This window comes from Toxorhynchites rutilus, chromosome 1 (assembly GCF_029784135.1).
Source record: "Toxorhynchites rutilus septentrionalis strain SRP chromosome 1, ASM2978413v1, whole genome shotgun sequence".
Classification (NCBI taxonomy): domain Eukaryota; kingdom Metazoa; phylum Arthropoda; class Insecta; order Diptera; family Culicidae; genus Toxorhynchites; species Toxorhynchites rutilus.
The window spans coordinates 90976801-91000596 of record NC_073744.1 but is presented as its reverse complement, the minus strand read 5'-3'; the positions used below and the strand labels follow the sequence as shown (position 1 = coordinate 91000596).

Below are 23796 nucleotides of genomic sequence, written 5' to 3'. Positions count from 1 at the left end.
ATCATATGTTAGAGAGTGGATGGCCTGCAGTGAAGTGAGTGCGGTCTTGTAAAGTGTGAAACGAGCTTTAATGGGATGCGCAAACGTCAGCAAAGAAGTACTCATCAACAAACAGAAGCGAATTTTCAATTTCTAAATCTGATCAATGTTATAAGTCAATAATTGTGCAAAATTGAAAAAAACCTAACACTACAGATGAGAAATGCTTTAGCGTGAATTACCGGAAAACAAAATGAATTTAGGTGGATCTATACGGATTAATAAGTTTGGTGTTTTTATTATAACATTGATCCTGCTAGTATTTGGATATTATCTTTCAACCGGGAGATCTAGAAGCACTAATTATGCAGTGAATAAGGATCCCAATAAAGTAAATTTAAGAAAGCTTCTCATCGGATCGATTCAAGCAGCTCAACATGGTGGCATTAAAGTGGTGGAAGTTTCTGAGAGCCCTGATATCAATATCCACAGTAAGGGTAAAACAAAGGAAGGTGTCAACGATCCGGTAACTGATGCCGATTTTCGCTCCCACTGTGTCATGATGAATGGTTTACATCGAATATTCCCAAAACTGAATATAATTTCCGAAGAAGATGCAACTAAAAGGAACTGTCCTGACGAGAAGCTGTTTGATTTAGATCCAACCGTCATGCAGGAGAATTCAAATGTTCCCGACGAAACAATTGACATTGAAGATGTGACTGTGTGGATCGATCCATTGGACGCCACCCAAGAATATACAGGTAAGAGTGATATAAATTGTTGTATACTTTCTACTGTCTAATTACAATTAAGTGTTATAAGGTAATGGTAGATGGGTGCTGCGTAGTAATACACGAGATAAATATTGATCTTATGAGGACTATCAACTTATGAAGAACAACGGATCCTCAGTGTCTGGATTGTGCACTCTATTTCTAAACGTTGCTTCATGTTCCACAATACCGAAATGAGCAAACATCAGAAAAATATTTGATGAAGGGAAACATTTTTTTTCAATTTTGTTGATTATAATCACTTTGGCGCGAAACATATATTCACAGGCTTTGAAAAAGACTAGATGTGAATATATACAGAGGAAAATCGATGAACATCAAAGTAATAGCAAAGGACAATTGAAAATATTAAAAACATTAATTAATTCTAAAAATAGTATACCGCGCTCCATAGTTTTCGGAGGATTAGAAGAACAGTCAGACCAAATTATTGCTGGTATTTCGTTAACAGTGATCAACCAAAGTATTGAGTTGGTTGGTGAACCTGTCAAAATAATACAGCCGATTATTATCAATTGCAGACTAGATTGTTTTTCATCTATCACTTTTGCTGATTTAAAATGTATTTGTTTTTATTGCAAAAATTGGCTGGTACTGATAATGTCAACGCAAAAGTGATTGAAGGTTGTTTTCATGTCCTGGACACGATCTGCTAGACCTGATAAATGAATCTCTATGAACTGGGCACGTGCCAACGGTTTGGAAGGAATCCCTTGTGATTCCAATTCCCAAAGTTATTGGGACGAATAAAGCCGAAGAGTACCGCCCTATTAACATGTTGCACATATTAGAAAAACTGTTAGAACTTGTTGTGAAAGGCCAGCTACATAGATAACAACAATTTGCTAATACTAGAACAGTCGGGATATCGAGAAGGACACTCTTGTGAAACCGCACTGAACCTAGTGTTAGCAAAATGGCAAGAGAACATCGAGGCAGACTATATTTGCGGTATTTCTGGATCTTAAACGCGCTTTTGAAACAATATCTAGGCCATCGTTGTTACAAACATTGAAGCGCATTGGAGTCGTAGGAATGGCGTATAAATGGTTCGAAAGCTATTCGTGCGACATAACTCAAAAGACTCGTTTCAACGATTCTGTTTCCGATCCCATTGGTAACTCACTCGGGGTGCCACAGGGAAGTGTTTCAGGGCTCATTTTGTTTATTTTAAATGATCTTCGACGGGTTTTACGATACTGTGACATTAATTTGTTCGTGGATGAAACTGTCCTATTCATCGCAGCTAAGGATATAAAAGAAACCGCGGAGCACATAGACCAACCTGCTAACCTGCGGCCCTCCAGCCTTGTTCATGCGGCCCGCAGCTTCATTTGAAAGCAAAAACATATGAGCGAAATAAAGAATATAGTTGATAATTGTTCCATACAATTGAATGAAGATAACTTTGCGGGTAATTCTTGTTAATCGTGTGTATCCAAGCTGACCTTTTTCTGTTTTCTTTTCCGTTTTCCGTGCTAGTTGACCCTTTTGACAATTGTTCTCGTTAGTATTTAAAGGACTTTTTCAGGTTTTTGGTTCTGTTCTGCTCACACTTGCATAAATTCGTGCAAGTAACGGCAGTAAAACCGGGTTTTTACGTTGTCAGTAAACGGGTGGGGTAAACGGGTGAGTAGCCAAAAAATTATGAAGTAGTTCGGTCGCGAATAACCCCATACATGCAAATCAAATGTCAAATTTCGTGGTAGGGGTACGTTTGTAATTCTTCGAAACATTTGGCGTTTACTCGTAACATGTCTTGAATTTCTACTTCAGTATCGTTCTAGAAGTGTGATTTCCAGAAATAATAAAACATGTTCATTTATAACTTCTTTGTTTGAATCCACAAATTGTTAGCAATCGTTTCAGTTATGAAAGAAGTGAAATCAAAGTCAAGGAACAAAATCACTGAGTCATTTGGAAAACACGCTTTGCGTCGCTATTTCTCACATTCAAGCTGATTTAGATAAAATGGTTCAAGATAAGTAATTCGAGTGAAATCGAAACGGTTTTGGAGTATGTTTGTATTTAAGAATTTTCTAACATAGTTTCGAGGTCCCATCAGTACTTGTTCGGTTTCCTAGCAACGATAAAGTTCGGTCTGTACGAGAAGCGTGTGGCAATAGTCACCTTATTTAAGTGCGGGAAAACGCCAAAACATATCTACGATATCCTCAAACCGTTTTCTATCAATGAACGATTCGTGTTACGTATACAACAACAGGTCGATACGGCTGCACATTGTTATCTATGTTGTTCATGAACGCGTTCAACGCAATTCTCTACGGGAACAAAAGTCGAAATGAATTGGTGGGTACATCGATGTGTTAGTCATTTATTGACGCCCAAATTGAAGCGGATATGTTTGGAACGTACCACCCCCGACGATGGATGAGGTTAAGGAGGCCATGAATCAGCTCAAGAACCACAAAGCAGCTGGTAAGGATGGCCTCGTAGCGGAGCTCTTCAAGGGAGGTTCCGGAAAACTTGTAGAGTATATGCACCGGTTGATAGTCAGGATCAGGGACACAGAACAACTACCGGAGGAGTGGAAGGACGGGGTAATCTGCCCCATCTATAAAAAAGGCGACAAGCTGGATTGTGGGAACTATCGTGCCATTACAATCCTGAATGGTGCATTCAAAATTCTGTCTCAGATCCTCTTCCGCCGTCTATCGCCAATAGTAAGTAGATTTGTGGGAAGTTATTAGGCCGGATTCATGCTCGATTGCTCGACGACGCACCGAATTTTTACACTGCGACAGATCCTCCAAAAGTGCAGCGAGTATCAGGTCCCTACACACCACATCTTCGTTGATTTCAAGGCCGCATATGATACAATCGACCGACGACAGCTATGGAGGATCATGGACGAGCACGGCTTTCCCCGAATGCTGACAAGACTTATTCAGCCAACGATGAACGGTGTGCGGTGCAGTGTACGGATCTCAGGTGAGCTGTCGGACTCATAGGGGACTTCGACAAGGCGATGGACTCTCCTGTCTGCTCTTCAACGTGGCGCTGGAAGGTGTTATGCGGAGAGCGGGCTTCAACATGCGGGGCACGATTTTCAACAAGTCTAGTCAGTTTATATGCTTCGCCGACGACGTGGACATAGTCGGAAGAACATATGCGACGGTAGCCGATTTGTATACCGGACTGATACACGAAGCAGTGCTGATTGGACTTGGGATCAATGCGTCTAAGACTAAATACATGCTAGCAGGAGGGACTGATCGCAACAAAGTTCTTCTTGGTAGTAGTGTTGTGATGGACGGCGACGAGCTCGAGGTGGTAGAGGAATTTGTCTACCTTGGCTCGTTGATAACAACTGACAACAACAACAGCCGTGAAATTCGAAGACGCATAGTCAATGGAAGTCGTGCCTACCACGGACTCCGCAAATCTTTGAGGTTCAACAAACTCTGACCCCGTACGAAGTATACCATGTACAAATCCCTAATTCGACAAGTTGTTCTCTATGGGCACGAAGCATGGACGATGCTTGAAGAGGACTCACAAGCGCTTGGTGTTTTCGAGTGCTTTGCGGAGTGCTCAGAACAATATACGGTTGTGTACAGGAAAACGGAGTATGGAGAAAGTGAATGAACCACGAACTGGCGCAGCTCTACGGCGAACCCAGCATTCAGAAAGTCGCCAAGGCTGGACGAGTGCGATTGACAGGGCATGTTGCAAGATTGACGGACAGCAGCCCTGCAAAGATGGTGTTCGCGTCGAATTCGGTAGGAACAAGAAGGAGAGGAGCCCAGCAAGCGAGGTAGTCGGACCAGGTAGAGCAGGACTTGGCAAGAATCGGTGCAGCCGGGAGTTTGAGAACTGCAGCCATGGATCGGGTTTGTTGGAGAAGAGTAGTGAATCAGATCTAATCTCAATGGGATGTAGAGTCATAGTAAAAAAGACGGGTGGGTAATGTCGGGGACATAACCGAAGAGACGTAGGACTACACCAAGGGGTGTCCATTATTCGAATATCATGGAGCACATGGAGCCCAGAATGATCAACTTTTCATGTACAAAATTACAGAAAAAAAGACGGGTGGGTAATGTCGGGGACATAACCGGAGTGACGTAGGACTATACAAAGGGGACAGCTTTTATACTCTAGCGGTACACACTCACAGGATAGAGACAAATCGGCAGACTCAGCCAAAGGGGCGGGTCCAACGAGACGAACGAATGAGCGTTAAAAGGGAGCGATGGCAAAAAAATACATTCCCACCCAAATCCTTTCCACTCCTTTCCTTCCCATTCTCCTGAGAAGGGCCTTTTTGTTTTTTTGTTTTTGGAACACGTCTTTCGCTGGGTCACTTGTGCTTCGTTACTGCTTTGGTCTTCGGATCAGTAAATATTTACTTTTCTTTACAGCATATATTAAATATCTTATGAAGCATAGGATCCCTTCCTACCTTCTTCTTTAACCGAGAGTCGAGCGGACAGATCTGATGAGTGATTTTGTTGGTTTCCCTTTCGCCAGTCCTCTCTGGGCTGGTTTTATTGTGGCTCTTCACTGGGCTAGAGGCGAATGAACTGCAAAAGTTTAAAGCCTCTTAAAAACAAAGAAAGAAGAAGAAGAAAAATTACGAATTACGATTCATTACGATTTGTTCGCTCGCTGGATTCACATACAGACTAAAAAGGGTTCTTTTCAGGATCACAAAAAGTCTAAAGAGTTTATTGTTTTGTTATCACTCGATATCCCCATCTTGTTCGGCTAAACCTTCCTGTTTAGCGATTTGTTGTCACTCGCCACAGCTTTCACAGTTGGAAAATTTCTTCCCATTCAATGGCACGTCGCATTACCACCACTCAGTGCCGGATTGGAGGTAATTTTAACCTGTAATTGAACATTTGCGATGACAGTGGTACAGTGTCGACTTTCAATGTGGGGTCATAATTTGGATCTCTATGTTTACAAAAATGTCCAACTAAATAAGTCGCATTACATGTCCGTCCAATTAGCTAAATGTCGAACTAATTGTAGATTACTGTACTTTAAATCTGGAAACAATTTAAGAATTGGTGAAAATTGAATAATCAGGAAAGTCCCCAACTATCAATAAGCTCAGAACAACTGCCAAATTCACATACTCATCAAATCCTGGCCAACAAATTATGAAAACATCAATTTGTGTTTTATTATTATTTTGGATAATGTTTTAGAAAGCATTGAACTTTATTTCCTAAACTCTTTTTTGGAAGGTTTAATGGCCCTGAAAAGCGCCTTGTTTTATGGAATGGTTCCAATTTAGAAAACTTAGTACTCGTGGTTTTGAAAAAAACCATTTCTAACGCCCTCGATGCCGCCTTGTTCTGGATTTGCCGCCAAAGCAGTTTGTATAAAGAACAAACTTTTTTCTTCTGCTACCTGATGCCGTTTTGCGATTGCGTTTTCCACTCGCCATTCGCTGCAACTGCCTGTTGTCTTGATGTCCGCCGAACCGAATGTGTTCTGTTCCGAATGGCGGTTTTCTTATCGTCGCGAGCAGCTTTGCCAGCTAACTCAATCACTCCGGCGGTCGAAACTATATAATGCCGGCTAGGTGGACTGGTACACAGGTACTAACGCGCTCGACCTAGCAACCTTTTCCGGTGCAATTGGTGGATACACCTACGGGAAATTGCAGACCACCACGGTTCGAGCGGGATTTTGCCTTTCCCTTCTTTTGTCCTCCTTTGTTACGTCCACGATGCCGATGCCGTACAACCACACGGGTTTACGGTTTGAAAGAAAATAAGATTTTGACGTAGGACTACGTCTAACCGGAAGATATAGGGGGTGAAATGGAAATCTAGGCACTGAACAAGTAGGAAAAAATGCAAGATTTGGAACGCTTATAACTCGAGCATTTCTCAATAGATCGCAAAGGTTTTTGCATCAATTGATAGGAAATATATCTACGCATCTATCACAACGAGTAACATTTCATTTTTCTTGAGATAAATAATTGAATAATTGTGAAATATCAAGCATTGTCCAAATACACTATGTGCCCATTTTTGATTGGTCCATTTTGTGCTCCTCAAATCGTACCGACCAAAACGGGCAACCAGAGCAGCAGCGAAATAGAATGAAGCACGATTGGAAAGGAAAAAGAAAAAAAGTCACAGAAGGTTGTGTCCGAGACACGACCGCATAGTTGACGTAGGATTACGTTAGGCTATCTGTCGCATGCTGATTTTGGATGTTTGAAAAAATATATTGTTAAACTCTTTGATAATGATCTGATGGCCCTGAAAAGGGCCGTTTGATTTGGTTGTTGGGTATTTTTTGTTCATTTCACCAGTGTTACAATCGAGCTTTCGGTATCAGTGATAGAAAGTTGTTTCAGCTCCGATGCACGTTTACGAGATTGGCGCTCATATTGCGTGAACATATATTCCGACATATTTACTCGCGTAAAACTTTATGGAGCAACAAAAACAACAATTCACTTCTGTTGTTTTTTTGGCAGCGGTTGCTTTTTCGGAGCCGCTGCTGCTTATTTCTGTTTTTATTTTGGTGGTTTTCGTTGACACCATCACGTCGAGCTAAACGGCGAATAGCGAATTTGATACACTGGATATTGTCATGTAGAACCTTGCGATACGCTTCGATCCTCCTTTGCCTTCCTTGCCGCATGAAGTCATGTTGGTTGATGTTGATCTGATGTGACCACACTTAAAACACTAAAAACATATATGTTTACCGATCTGAGCGTCGAACAAAATGAGAAATCTGACTGAGCAGCAGCATCAGCAAAAAGAGAGAACATGCCTGAAACTTTCTGCTCATGATGTTTGCTGTTGCCATCAGTACTGGACCGATGCGGACACAGCTCGATTGTTGATGTTAGGCCTCGATGTTTACCGCCGCTGCTGCTGCTACTGCCACTTAAGTTCGATATGAGACACAGCTCAATTGTTGGCCGCTCAGATTCGATGCTCGTCTTGAAGTTCACTGCTGCACTTTCACGATTCCAAGAAGCGTGTGTTCGCACTTCTGATGGAGAGAGCGTGCCCGAAATGCTCCGCTCGCGATGCTTGTTGGAGAAGAGTAGTGAATCAGATCTAATCTCAATGGGATGTAGAGTCATAGTAAAAAAGACGGGTGGGTAATGTCGGGGACATAACCGAAGAGACGTAGGACTACACCAAGGGGTGTCCATTATTCGAATAACTATATAACGCCGGCTAGGTGGACTGATCATGCTGCCACTAGTAGAGTAGTAGTAGTTTGTCGCTGCTTATACTGTCATAGAAGCTTGACGTGAGGCACAGCTAGCCTATTGACCACACAGCTTCGATGCTCGTCTATATATTAGCCGCGTCCACTGCTGCTGCTCTCCACTGTTGTCCGTTCCACGTCCGTTGTAAAAATGAATGAAATCCACGAATGCTCCATCCTTTTATATCATTTGGTATGTGTGAAGTAGGCGCCTCCTCCTCGATTGTCATGCAGCTTGCCGGTGAATGAACGAATTGGGCGCGAAAAAGAAATGACGTCAATTTCGATCAATCAGGCCTAGGTATCTTCTGTTTGGATAGTGGTTGAGATTTTTAAATTGTTCGATTGTTAGTTACATGACATATATTATTTTATTCAATGTGAAAAAATATTATGGAGTGCCGACAACGTATGATGCAAACATCTCATCAATCCATCATGAAATGAATGAGCAATAAGCGTTTGAAATTGGACGGGTCGCTCATTTATTTTCTAACGATCATTTATTTTCTAACCTGGAAGCAGTTGACATACTACGCTGCGCTTTTATGTACATGAAAAACCACTTTTTAACATGCGGGGAAAAAATCTTATATGAAAATTGCCAGATGTCAATGTTGCCAAGCGTACTTATTGATGGTTAACCCATCCGTTACGAGCGTCGTCTATAGACGACATCCGCGCGACGTCCTGTGTGTACGAATGTCGTCTATAGACGACATCCACGCGACGAGCTGTGTGTACGAGCGTCGTCTTTAGACGATATGAAATTCATACTGCTCTTCGATCACACCAGCGCGATGTGCATACTTTTCGGCGCAGTGCTTCGTACAGGGGTAGCACTTCGGCGGAGCACACTGCCGTAATGAAAGGGTTAAACCGACGCCGAACCGAATAGCGATGAACGCACCCATATCACGAACTTCGACATTTGATTTGCTATTATGGTGCAACTCGCCTGTGTAGTTCGCGCAAAGGCATCGGCAAAATATTATTTTAGAAAATTCCTTGAGGCATTTGTCTGAAACGTGCTGTGTATGACCGGAGCCGTTTCGCTATATATATATATATATATATATATATATATATATATATATATATATATATATATATATATATATATATATATATATATGCATACATATGTCATTCGCCTCCCTTACCGCATCCAGTCAGGTTGGTTGATGGAAAGTATGTTTCTGACGTGATAAGTTTCCTGTTAGTTGCACATGATCAAAGAAAATGTAAAAGTAAACAGTATTTTTGATCGTAGTTTTACATCATTTTTATGATAAGTGGAAAACAATAAATTAAACTCTTTCGTTTCAAAGCAATAGCAAAAGTCCTGAAAAGAACTGGAATGGTTAAATGGGTTGTATGGAATCTGCTGCGTGCTAATGTAATGAGGTTTCAGTCGGATGTAGTAGTTGTTAACTTTTTGGCAGCGGTAGTTTTTTCGGGGTCGCTGCTGCTTTCCTTGGCTTTGGCATCTTCGGCTTCTGTGCGTCGGTTTGCAAGGGTTACGTTGACACCATCACGGTGAGCTAAACAACGGATAGCGCGTTTGATACACTGGATGTTGCCATGTGGAACCTTGCGATACACTATTCCTTAACCGGGTCCTTTGTCTCCTTTACCTCCATAACCGCATCCAATTGTATTGGTTGATGTGAACAGGAGTACCAGCAATACACACTAGAAACACATATGTTTATCGATCTGAGCGTCCAACAAGAATGAGAAATCTGACTGAGTAGCAGCAGTAGCAGCAGCAGCAGTAGAGAAAGAGAGAATGCCTGAAACTCTCTACTCATGATATTTGTTGTTGCCAACAGTAGTGGACCGATGCGAGACACAGCTCGATTGTTGAGGTTCAGCCTCGATGTTTACCGCCGCTGCTGCTGCTACTGCCACTTATGTGAGACACAGCTCAATTGTTGGCCGCTCAGATTCGATGCTGCACTTTCACGATGCCAAGAAACGTTCTCGCACTTCTGACGGAGAGAGCGTGCCTGAAACGATCCGCTCGTGATGCTTGCTGCTGCCACTAGTAGTAGACCGGTTTCAACAACCGTTGCTACTGTTTGCCGCTGCTTATGCTGCCATAGAAGCTCGATGTGAGACACAGCTCGCATTTTGACCGCTCAACTTCTATGCTCGCCTTTATATTAGCCGCTTTCACTGCTGCTGCTCTCCACTTGTTGTTGTCCGTTCCACGTCCGTTGTAAGAATGAATGAGATCCACGAATGCTCCTTGCTTTTATATCATTTGGTATGTGTGATGTAGGCGCCTCCTACTCGATTGCCATGCAGCTTGCCGGTGAGAGAACGAATCGGGCGCGAAAAAGAAATGACGTCAATTTCGACCAATCAGGACTGTGTATCTCTGTTTGGATAGGGGTTGAAATTTTTCAATTGTTCGATAGTTAGTTATATGATATATATTATTTTATTCAATGTGAAAAATTGTTATGGAGTGCCGTAATCGTTTGATGCAAAAATCTCATCAATCCATCATGAAATGAATGAGTAACAAGCGTTTGAAATTGGACATTTTTTCACGATGCGATCGATTTTCATTTTTCAATTTGTACCTCAATATGTTCCCGAATGACGTAATCCTACGTCAAAAATCAAAGGATAAAATAAAACCTCAACACTCAGCAAACACTCAAACGTTCAAATTCAAATACAAAAAAATCAAAATGTGTCGTGCGGTGCAAATGTTGTAGGGGTTATTGTTCAGCCGGCAACGAACACAGCATTTCGTAATAGGAATTTACCGACTGGTATCGTGATATAATTGGGCTTTGCAATACTCATGAATAACTGTATTCTACTAGTCAATCCCTTTCATTTGATACCCATATTGATGGGGCTTTGAGAAAATATGTAATCCGCCATTTTGTAGCGGTCGCCATCATAGATATATATATATATATATATATATATATATATATATATATATATATATATATATATATATATATATATATATATATATATATATATATATATATATATATATATATATATATATATATATATATATATATATATATATATATATATATATATATATATATATATATATATATATATATATATATATATATATATATATGCATACATATGTCATTCGCCTCCCTTACCGCATCCAGTCAGGTTGGTTGATGGAAAGTATGTTTCTGACGTGATAAGTTTCCTGTTAGTTGCACATGATCAAAGAAAATGTAAAAGTTAACAGTATTTTTGATCGTAGTTTTACATCATTTTTATGATAAGTGGAAAACAATAAATTAAACTCTTTCGTTTCAAAGCAATAGCAAAAGTCCTGAAAAGAACTGGAATGGTTAAATGGGTTGTATGGAATCTGCTGCGTGCTAATGTAATGAGGTTTCAGTCGGATGTAGTAGTTGTTAACTTTTTGGCAGCGGTAGTTTTTTCGGGGTCGCTGCTGCTTTCCTTGGCTTTGGCATCTTCGGCTTCTGTGCGTCGGTTTGCAAGGGTTACGTTGACACCATCACGGTGAGCTAAACAACGGATAGCGGGTTTGATACACTGGATGTTGCCATGTGGAACCTTGCGATACACTATTCCTTAACCGGGTCCTTTGTCTCCTTTACCTCCATAACCGCATCCAATTGTATTGGTTGATGTGAACAGGAGTACCAGCAATACACACTAGAAACACATATGTTTATCGATCTGAGCGTCCAACAAGAATGAGAAATCTGACTGAGTAGCAGCAGTAGCAGCAGCAGCAGTAGAGAAAGAGAGAATGCCTGAAACTCTCTACTCATGATATTTGTTGTTGCCAACAGTAGTGGACCGATGCGAGACACAGCTCGATTGTTGAGGTTCAGCCTCGATGTTTACCGCCGCTGCTGCTGCTACTGCCACTTATGTGAGACACAGCTCAATTGTTGGCCGCTCAGATTCGATGCTGCACTTTCACGATGCCAAGAAACGTTCTCGCACTTCTGACGGAGAGAGCGTGCCTGAAACGATCCGCTCGTGATGCTTGCTGCTGCCACTAGTAGTAGACCGGTTTCAACAACCGTTGCTACTGTTTGCCGCTGCTTATGCTGCCATAGAAGCTCGATGTGAGACACAGCTCGCATTTTGACCGCTCAACTTCTATGCTCGCCTTTATATTAGCCGCTTTCACTGCTGCTGCTCTCCACTTGTTGTTGTCCGTTCCACGTCCGTTGTAAGAATGAATGAGATCCACGAATGCTCCTTGCTTTTATATCATTTGGTATGTGTGATGTAGGCGCCTCCTACTCGATTGCCATGCAGCTTGCCGGTGAGAGAACGAATCGGGCGCGAAAAAGAAATGACGTCAATTTCGACCAATCAGGACTGGGTATCTCTGTTTGGATAGGGGTTGAAATTTTTCAATTGTTCGATAGTTAGTTATATGATATATATTATTTTATTCAATGTGAAAAATTGTTATGGAGTGCCGTAATCGTTTGATGCAAAAATCTCATCAATCCATCATGAAATGAATGAGTAACAAGCGTTTGAAATTGGACATTTTTTCACGATGCGATCGATTTTCATTTTTCAATTTGTACCCCAATATGTTCCCGAATGACGTAATCCTACGTCAAAAATCAAAGGATAAAATAAAACCTCAACACTCAGCAAACACTCAAACGTTCAAATTCAAATACAAAAAAATCAAAATGTGTCGTGCGGTGCAAATGTTGTAGGGGTTATTGTTCAGCCGGCAACGAACACAGCATTTCGTAATAGGAATTTACCGACTGGTATCGTGATATAATTGGGCTTTGCAATACTCATGAATAACTGTGTTCTACTAGTCAATCCCTTTCATTTGATACCCATATTGATGGGGCTTTGAGAAAATATGTAATCCGCCATTTTGTAGCGGTCGCCATCATAGATTTTCAAGATCATGAAATACGCAGTTTAATAATGACTGCAGAGATAAAGGTGTGTTCAAAATTTCAGATAAACCGGTCAACAGGAAAGAGGTCAAATTTCAATTAATGTGGTATAGTGTCATAGACAAACATGTTACATACAAACATACAAATATGTCACAGCTAAATAAAACCGTTTCAGAACTCCAGCATTCTATCAAATCGAGCGCGATTAGCCACCTGGCGCAACGCTTCCACCGCTTATAACACACTTCGATAGGCTCTCCTGCTACGCATCCCATTGAAACTCCTGTCTCTCACTCTTGCGGTATCGCACCGCATACATACCCGGAAAATGCAGCGATATCTCTTAGGCGGTTCGCACACCGGAGCAATAAGCAACTAGCAACTATCAACAGGCAATAAGCAATATTATCGCCAATGGATTTTTCCATTTGATTTTTGGTGATCTCGCACACCGACGCAATCGATATCGCTATCGCCTTTACAGAGCAACACATATCGCTAGCAACACGACGTGTCAGTTGAAGAGCAACTTATCGCTCATAATTTGACAAGTTTCGTACATTAAGTAAATTGTTTTCATAATGTCAGGCGTTATTGTTGCTCTGGTATGCGTAGAACAACAAAATATGTTGCCTGTTGCATATTGCGTATTGCAGCTTGCTAGTTGCTTGTTGCTTCGGTGTCCGAGCCGCCTTATGCTGATAATCAATTTCAAGATAGCGTCTTTCCTGCTTGGCGTCCGATGATGGAATGTGGCCAAGTCTTTTTTCTCACTTAAATTCTTTTTATTTCTTAATTTGGTTTACAATATAATGTAATACTACATTTCAAGTGATCAACCTAGGGTTCTACATCTTTAAGTTGCAATGTTAAGTTTTGTAATGATTTGTATCATACACATTATCCGATTGTTTCATATTCCTATTGTAAAATCATGCCTAAACTTTTCTAGTTTGTTTTGTTACCTGCTCGTTTTTTTTACCTAAATGTAACTTATAAGATACCCTCCCCAAATTATTTACATCATCCCATCTTACAATACTTATCTAACTGGAAATAATTACCTTGAAAGGTATGTATATATGTGTCTACATCTGCCTAAGTACGAAGGCAGTTCATTTGGACTGGCAGAAGATCTTTCCACTACTACGTTCTTAATGGCTCTGAATCTTTTCTTTTGGAGAAGGAACAAGCCGAAACACATCTACTCCGATAACGGGACAAATTTTATTGGAGCGAAAAATGTCCTTCATCAGCTCTATTGTATGCTCCAACCAGGTTCTGCACAAGACATCATCAAACAGAATCTTGCGCAGGACGGTATCCAGTGGCATTTAATCCCTCCCCGGGCACCAAACTTCGGCGGACTATGGAAAGCCGCGGTAAAGGTGGCCAAGAAGCAGCTTGTGAGACATCTCGGCGACGCATTGCTGACCTACGAAGAATTAGTTACCGTGCTGCTCGTGTTCATAGAAGGACGTATGAATTCTCGTCCTCTTATGCCGTTGTCGGATGATCCCAACGATTGCCGTGCATTGACACCATCACACTTTCTGATCCGGAATATGATCCGGCCGCTCCCCGAACCTGCTGTCCGCAACATTCCACTAAATCGTTTGGGGCAGTATGAGCGACTCCAAGCCTATTCGCAGAGGCTCTTGTTGAGGTTACTAGGCCGTGGAAATAAATAGCCGAAACTAGTTAAACTGATCAAGAAACAATGCATTTATTTAACGAGTAAAGAAATTTAAAACACGTCTTTGTCGCTACGTTTTCGCGAATGTTCAGATTAGCTATAATAATGTTAGTGACCGCTCACGCACTTGCGTTCTGCTATGGAGGAGTGCAGCAATAGTTGTATTACTCAATACTCCTCCTCAACGATTAGCTGCTGGTTTATCCGAGTCCCATCATAACCGAGTGTTTACGCCCCTTAACTGGACCAAGCGGTTTTGTAAGCAGATCAGCCACCATGTCTTCGGTGGGACAATAGACCAACTTTATCGTGTTATCATTGTAAAGCTCCTTTATGTAGCACTCTCGGGTTTCGATGTGCTTCGAACGGCGGGTGGTTCTTTCCGATTTCACGAATTTAATGCAGCTTTGATTGTCTTCCATAATTGCGATAGGTGTTGTTGATGTTTCACCGAGATCCTCCAGCAATTTGTGCAATCACACTGCTTCTTGGCTGGCTTCGCTCAAGGCCACGTACTCCGATTCCATTGAGGACAGTCACACAGTTCTGCAAATGATTTGCCCATGAGATGGTGCCTCCAGCAAAGAGAAACACCATTCCCGAAGTTGATTTTCTTGTGTTTGGGTCTCCAGCATAATCCGCATCGGAATATCCGACCAGATTAGCCTCGACGTCGTTTTATTTTAGTCGCCAATGTTTCGTCTCCTTCAAATAGCGTACCACACGCTTCGCTGCACTCATATCAGCCACAGTTGGCGAAATTACTCGACGACCCAGTATAGATGTGCTCACTGCAATGTCAGGTCTTGCACAGACTGCGATGTACAAAAGAGCCCCTAAGAGGCCTCTGTACATGGTTGTATCTTGTAGCGCTTCACTCTTCGTATCTACTTTTAGGTATCCTTCGTCCATTGGCGTTTTAGCGGTTTTCGCATCGCAAAGGCCAAAACGCTCGATAACCCTCCGAGTATCCTCCGAGAGAAACGCTGTACTTGCCATCGATTCGCTGCACTTCTAGTCCTAAGAAATAGTTAAGATTCCCAAGGTCTGTCATATCGAACTCCTTGTTCAGTGATCTGTACACAGCGTTAATGTTATTTCCGTTTTCACTGCCGACCAAAATGTCATCCACATAAATTAATAAATAGATGCAACTTCAGTTGACGTTCTTCGTATAGAGGCATGGATCCGCTCTACTTTGCAAAAAGTTCATGGCAATCAACGCTGAATGTAGTCGATGATTCCAGCATCGCGCCGACTGTTTCAACCCGTATATGCTCCTCCTGAGTCTGCACACCATGTTCAGAACCATTCTTCTCGAAACCCATAGGTTGCTTCATATACAGCTCTTCTTCTAATTTGCCATAAAGATAAGCCGTTTTTACGTCAAAGTGTTTGAAGATCCGGTTTCTTATACTTCCGACAGCCAACAAGCTTCTCAGAGTCGTTTGCTTTGTAACGGGGGCAAATACCTCATCAAAGTCCTGTCCATACTTTTGGCAGTACCCCTGTGCCACCAATCGTGTCTTGTACTTAATAATCTCTCCAGCAGCATTTCTCTTCAGATTGTAGACCCAACGGCAGCCGATTGCTTTTCGGCCCTCAGGTAACTCAACGAGATTCTATGTACCATTCGAAGTATGTGACTTGAGCTCTTCCTGAATAGCTTTCATCCTTTCGGACTTTTTTTCGCAGCTCAGAGCCTCCTTCAGGGTCCTCGGCTCTGCCTCCTCCTCTGTGGGAAGAGTACCAACTGCAAAGATTTCTTCGATCAATCTGCTTGGAGGTATTCCTTTCGTTCCTCTCGATGAACGTCTTGCTATTTCGTCCAAGGGAAACCCCTGAAACGACGAATTGCCTTCCGATGCATTTTCATACAACGAGTCATTTTGTTCATCATGCATTTCCTGCTCGGTGGAATCAATAGGTTCTCCATTCCCAGTTCCTCGAAGTGATACAGATATACTTTCTTCTGCGGCGCTTGTTTCTGATTCTTGAGCTTGCGATTATCATCAGCTTCACCAGACTCTACATTGGACCGTTGTAGTTCTTTTCCAATCGGGTGTTCCTCGAACACTACATCTCTACTAATGGTGATCGCGTTGGTGTCGGGATCTAAGAAACGATAGGCCTTCTGCCCTTCAGCATAGCCAATAAGTACCAACTGCTTCGATGTCTTGTCTAGCTTCAAACGTTTCTCTTTCGGAATACGGACATGCGCCACTGAACCAAATACTCGAATATGTGTATATGATGGTTTCTTACCGAACCATAACTCATAAGGTGTCTTTTCGATAGTCGATGACGGTAGACGATTCTGCAAGTAGTTTGCAGTAGCAATCGCCTCGCCCCAGTACTGCTTACCAAGTTCAGACTCCGAGAGCATACATTTGATCATTTCCACCAAATAACGATTCTTCCGCTTCGCCTTTTCATTTTGTTGGGGGGAATATGGAGCCGTTCGTTGATGTATTATGCCGTTCTCCGAAAGATACTGCTTTAGTGACAATCCGGAATACTCTCCTCCTCCATCCGAACGTATAATTCTTGGAGGACGACCAAATTGATTTTTCATCATAGTACAATATTCCTTAATCTTCGATTCGGCATTTGATTTTGCCTTCAGCACGTAGACCATCGTATAGCCGCTGAAGTCATCTATCTTTGTCATAAAGTATATGTTGCCCCTCGGTGTTGCCACTTCCATGGGGCCACCCAAATCAGAATGAACTATATCGCCTACTGCTTCTGACTTGCTCAGAGATTCTTTTGGATACGGCAATCGACTCATTTTTCCTTCACAGCAAACTTCTAAAATACATTTAACATCACATTTTTGCATTTTTAGGCCGTAACCTAGTTCACCTCGAACAATTCTCAAAACCGCTTTTGTATCTCTATGACCCAGTCTTCGATGCCACAGGTGTTCGCATAAATCTGGGTGATTTACCTTGCCCAACAATGCATGTTCAAAAAACTGTTTCAGTCAATACAGTCCAACATGACGCTCACCAACCAGAACTGCATCTTGATTTCGCAAAACCTTGCAGCCTTCTCGTTCGAATAACACTTTATATCCAAGGTCGCAAATTTTGCCTACTGAGAGCAAATTCCCCGAAAGGGCCGGTACGTGATAGACATCCTTCAGGGTTACCGCCATCTTCGCACCACTGCCAGCAACAGACATCAGCTTACCGCACCCAGTGCCGGTTGCGTTACTTTCTGTGTATTAGAGATAGAAAATTGCGTTACGTAGGGGTATCCGGATTTTGTTGTGTTGGAAAACGTCTTATATGTTTCCTGTGCACAAAAGTGGTTATCGACGTGATGTTAAAAATTATCGTGGGATAACCAGCCTATTTGCAGCATCTAAATTTTTTGAAATAATAGTCAGTGATCAAATTCTACGAGCCACAAATACCCATATTTTATCGGATCAACATGGATTCATCCTTGGCTGAATTTAAATGCGACCTGTTTGGTGGCGATGGAAAGAAAAGCCCAAGTTGATGTTGTTTATACGGATCTAAAAGCCGCATTTGACTTGATAGATCACACAATTTTACTCTGCAAACTATCTCGATTGGGAGCCTCTCACAAATTAGTATCATGGCTTTCATCATACTCAATTGGCAGAACGCTGCACGTTATGCACGGAACATGCATTTCATCACCATTCACTAATACGACAGGTGTCCCTCAAGAAAGCAACCTAGGACCGCTACTGTTCGTGATATTTTTCAATGATACTGCGTCTTCACATGGTCATAGATGTAAACTTGTATATGGCGACGACCTAAAGATCTATGCTGTGGTGGGCTGCGTCCAAAATTGTCTTCATCTACAAAATTTGGGTCCTCTATGAACGAGACCACAGGATGATTTGGAATGCTCAACGAAATTTTTAGCACCTCCTACAGTTATCAGTTTCCTTGCTCAGTGTATATTGCTGAATTGGCAGCGATACACTGGGCGCTGGACAGCGTCGCCCCACGACATGTTGAGCACCATTACATTGTGAGGGATAGTCTTATGGCGGGTTTACATTAGGGAGATCTATAGCTATAGATGGATTTATTCACGTGAAAATAGGTGTAAACGGGTGAGAATAAATATGATACACTTATTCGAGGTATATATAACTTGAATAAATTCAGCATATGTAAACGCTTGTGAATTTCTCACTGGTGAGAAATCACTAAAGTTGGATGCAGTTCTACTTCCTTGGGAAGATACGAGAAATTTTGAGTGCTTCATCCGGACGCTGTTATGTCATCACCTTTGTCTGAGTTCTTTCACATTGCTCAAATCCGGGTAATGAGAGGGACGACTCATTAGCGATGGTGGGTGTGGTTGAAGGCGATATTTATCAGCGTCAAATCGCCTTCAATGAATTATATTCTTTAGTTCGTAAAAATCCATCGTTAACTGGCAGCGCAAATGGCATGAAGATGAATTGGGCCGTGGTTCCACACAATTATTCCTAATGTTAGCTTCAAACTGCTAAAGCAATACATCCTAGCGATTAACACGTTGAGCCCCGTGTCGGTCCCTAGGAATTGACGTTGAGCTTTTCGTTAGAAAAATGTTGATCACTGGGACTGGCAATTACAAAATAAGGGAATATAGAAAAATGGTTTGTTTTCGGATGTTTCACGATATGTGTTTTCTTTTTCTAGTCAAATTTCTGATTATTTCCTTCTCACACAAGATATATCTTTGAAAGCGGGGGCCGACACTGATATTGTGCAAATGTTTTTGATGCGGGCTGATTAGAAAGCGTAGCAAGAACAATCCGGGGCTCAACGTGTTAAGTGAAACTTGAAAAATAATGATAAAACCATCTTACTAACTTTCACAGAAAAACTGTTTCAATACGTGACAACAATGGTTTGTGTTGCGATAAAAGGCGTTCCAACAATAGGAGTTATACATAATCCATTTACGAAAATTACAACCTGGGCATGGGTACATAAAGCTGTATCTGAGTCACTGAATAATTTAAAAAAGGTATCAAATTGATAAAAAATGGAGAAAATATCAAAAATTGTAATTTTTAATTCCTTTTACTTTTTGCTTTTCTAATAAAGGATGACGATGTTAAGAATCCAATAGTGATTGTATCGAGATCTCACACAGGGGATGTGAAAAATATAGCAAAGGATGTATTTGGCGTAAGTTCGCGCATTATACCGGCAGGTGGTGCAGGTTAGTATGGTCATATATGTACCGATAAGCATACCATTTTGTAATATCTCATGCTCTCGTATTCGTCCCCTGCAGGTTACAAGGTTCTACAGGTTATCCACAATAATGCCACTGGATACATCCACTCGACTGCGATAAAAAAATGGGACATCTGTGCTGGGAATGCGATACTCAATTCTGTAGGTGGCAAAATGACTGATTTAAGAAATCAAGAAATATTATATGGCGACAAGGAATACTTCGTGAATAAACATGGTCTTTTGGCAACAGCCACTGAAACGACGCATGAGTTGTACATCACAAAAATTATAGAACAAAAATTATTGATTTGAACATGGAACATCAATAAAGTTGTACGATTTTCATAATTTTGGACGGGGGTTTCATTTTTTTCAATTGTTCGTCGGCTCGTGCTTGTGAAATACCACATGTTTCGCTATCAAAGCCTGGCTGTTATCTGCATATTTTCTAGCAATGGAAGAGTGTATAAAATAAGATGAGATAGTGTGGGACTCTTGAGCATGTATGTGTCAGTACAGTCTCTTTGTAAGGGCCGGCTTTGGATCTTGGGGGACCGGGGCAGATATTTTCGGGGGGCCCTCTTTCTTAAGGACATTCGAAGATTAGAAAAATGCAAGTAGTTGTTCTTAATAGCGTCTATTGTTATACATTAAAGTAGTAGAAGTCCTTAAATTTTAAACTACGTGAAGCACTTTCGCCTGCATTTTGCTCCGGGAAAGTCCTTTATCAAGTGTAATGTGTTCGAGTATCCGGTCCAAAAATAACGAGAACTTTTAATCTGGATAACATTTATTTGCTTCTTGATTGTACAAAGGATTGGCTTAGACTAACTATCCCTCTGACTAGTTACATTTGCTATTGACGAATTTACGTTGGATTTACAACCAGATGGCGCAGCGAGTAAAATGAGGATGTTTTGTTTTTTTTGACGTAGGACTACGTCTTTCATTTCTATACCGGGGTGTAAAACCAAAGTTTCGAGAACGAAAGCGTTACGCTGGAGACCGAGATTTTGAGCGTTAATAGCTCTTAAACAACTGAACGAAATGGTATGATAAACACTTCATTTGAAAGATAAAATGTCTACGCGTCATATACTTGTTACTTTTTCATCCAAAAACTTGTTTCAATAGTCTTAAAATTGCTTTCAAAACAGGCTATTGAAATCAAAAATCGGTATATAAGCGAGCGGCGCTCGTAAACCCACTCAGTTATGATTGAACAGCGATTGGAGCATGTTGTCGCTGTTGTTGTGAAGCTAATTTCGTTTATCATGAATGCGCTGATGAACGGTGTCACCAAGAGCCTGTTTGTGCACTTAAGGCCAAAAGGGAATCCATCAGGAGGAGAGTGATGCCACGGTTCCGCTTGAAACATCGGAGCAGCCGCCACACACACACACCCACACATACACGCGCGGAATTCTCGTTGCTATCATCGTTGCTGAAAAATAATCTGCCAGTTCCCCTGGGAATTGAAAAATACATTCATGCGAAATAGTTTATTTTAATGTTTTCTATCCATATAACACTGCAACCAAATACATTTGGTTTTGTTATTTTTCAATCAATCGCAATTAACAGGAAAGCTTCTGAATATTTTTTTCCCCATCAGTGGAAATTTTCGTATCCAATATTGGATGCATAACATGAAAAACGGAAAATGTTTCACATCGCGAAAATCAAGTCATTTTCGAGCGATTATTTGCTTTCTACTCATATAATGCTGCGAACAAATACATTTCGTTTTGGATTTTTTCAATCAAGTGCGATCAACGTAAGACCACGTCTTTCGGCAATTTATTAGAGGTGCAATGAATCTTTAGGAATTCCCGCTCTACGCGCACTGGCAAACAATGTTTACTCAACAATTTCTCAAACTAGAAATGGGTGTTGTGAGAGAGGATTAGCGAACGCGAAAACGACAAACGGGAGAAAGATACGTTTGGAGGTTGAAGGAAATTGGCAGAAAACTTCTTCATTCTATCATTCAAATAATGTGATTCATACCACATCGTTTTGCCAGAAAGAGATTATTAATGCTCAAAGGAGGAATCGAGTCCTCCGAGGAAATTACCCAGCGCAAATTAGAGTCGACTATCGATTGCGGCATTCGTACACAAATAATTTTATAATGCAGTTTCACCAAAGTTTCATTTCTTCGGATATATTCACTACATCATGTCATGTATTTCATATTCTTCATAAGGAAATCCATATCCATGGCACCTATCGGTAACGAATTATTATCGAAACCACGATTTTCGCTAAATGCTCCTTTCAGTTCGGCCTGTAAAAAACTTTTCTGTACTCTAATCCATCAAATTTGGAGCCCTGAAAAGGGCCGTTGATTATATGCTAAGCTAATATAGCACGCTCTCCTCGGATACGATGGGCCAGCTGGATGTCCTTGAGCATGATGTGACGCGTTTTGCATGGATAGCACACAAATTGGTATCTTCGAATAAGCCTCCTGCAGCGTCATAACCGCGGAACTTTGGAAGCGCAAGTCGGTTTTGAAGTCCTGAGCAATTCCACGAACCAAATGCTGCAAAGGTAGCTTGCGGATCAGCAATTCGGTCGATATCTGATAGCGACGAATTTCATGCGAAGTTCACGGTCGATAGCGATGTGGCTTCTCCACCTATCCTGCTACTGGTGCGCTTATCCGAGCTGACTTCGTGTGCCTTACCACCGAATGACTAACGAGCTGAGCTCCGACCGAGAAGGTCGCGTTTTCTTTCAGCTCGGCAGTTTGGCGTTTTGGACAGCGGACTAGGACGTCTCCCCCTGGCGATTCCGAAGGAGTTATTTTTAATTATCTTTAAGTGGCAGCAGAAGGAGAGCGGGAAAAGGCAATAGCTCGTTTCGACCGTGGAGAGCGGGCGCTTACCGGCAAACCGGAAAAGCGCGCGCTTTTTACGGCGTCACTGACGCCACGCCCCCTTTTTTTTTGTTGCCAATTATTTTGTAGTGATTGTAGTGATCTCTAGTTATAATTAAAAAAAAAAAGAAATAACAAGCGCATACGGACAGTGAAGTGACAGTAGGAAAAACAGTTTTAAAATAATTTTGAAAGTTTATTCGCGATAATTGGTGGTTTTGTGCTCTTGCTAAAAAAGTGCGAATTTCTGGACACATATCCCCAAGTGTAAAGACCCAACAAAATTTCTCAGTGTTTTCATTTGAAGATTAACCCACTTGTCGGCTATACCTAGGGGATAGCCTGACAACAGCATGGCTTCCAGTAGCTCCGGGCCTCCGGGAGGCCGGGCTACAAATTTGTACGAGGGTAAACCTACCCAACGTACTGCTCCAAGATGGGCCGATCCACTGAACGGCAACCTACAGATCCTGTTACTACGTGCCACAGGAGAGAACGTGATTCCGGCTAACCCGTTCGTCGTGAGTAAGACGATCGCCAACGCTGTAGGAAAGAAGTACTACACAGCGCGACCGCAACGAGACGACAAGAAGAGGACGCAATATATCCTTACGGCCAAGGACGAAGATATCATTGGTAAGCTCCTTTTAATCAACAAATTAATTGATGAAACCCCTATTGAAGTGATTTACCACCCAACCCTTAACCAACGCAAATGTGTTGTTACTTGTCGTGATGTCATGGACATCAAAGAATCCGAACTGGTGACAGAGCTTTCCGATCAAGGTGTGATCGATGTCAAGCGCATCACCAGAAAGGAGAACAATATTGTTGTACCAACTGCCACTCTTATTTTGACGATTCGTGGAACTGTTGTTCCCGATTTCATTAATTTTGGATTTATTCGGGCTGGGACTAGAAATTTCTACCCCAACCCAATGCAATGCTTTAAGTGTTACAAATTTGGACATACTAGCAAACGATGCAAACGCGAGAACCCGCTTTGCCGAAATTGTGGACAGGAACATCCAGAACAAAAGGATGGAATTAAAACCTGCAACGCTTC

General features: G+C 41.7%; 1 protein-coding gene across 1 annotated transcript; it reads left to right on the top strand.

Annotated features, from left to right (window-relative positions):
- The first annotated feature begins 65 nt into the window (after positions 1–65).
- LOC129761548 (putative inositol monophosphatase 3) lies at positions 66–20199 on the top strand. Its single transcript, XM_055759275.1, has 4 exons — positions 66–743; positions 19480–19628; positions 19709–19826; positions 19902–20199. The coding sequence occupies exons 1-4, from the start codon at positions 233–235 to the stop codon at positions 20156–20158; spliced, it is 1035 nt and encodes a 344-aa protein (XP_055615250.1). The 5' UTR covers positions 66–232; the 3' UTR covers positions 20159–20199.
- Positions 20200–23796: the final 3597 nt, after the last annotated feature.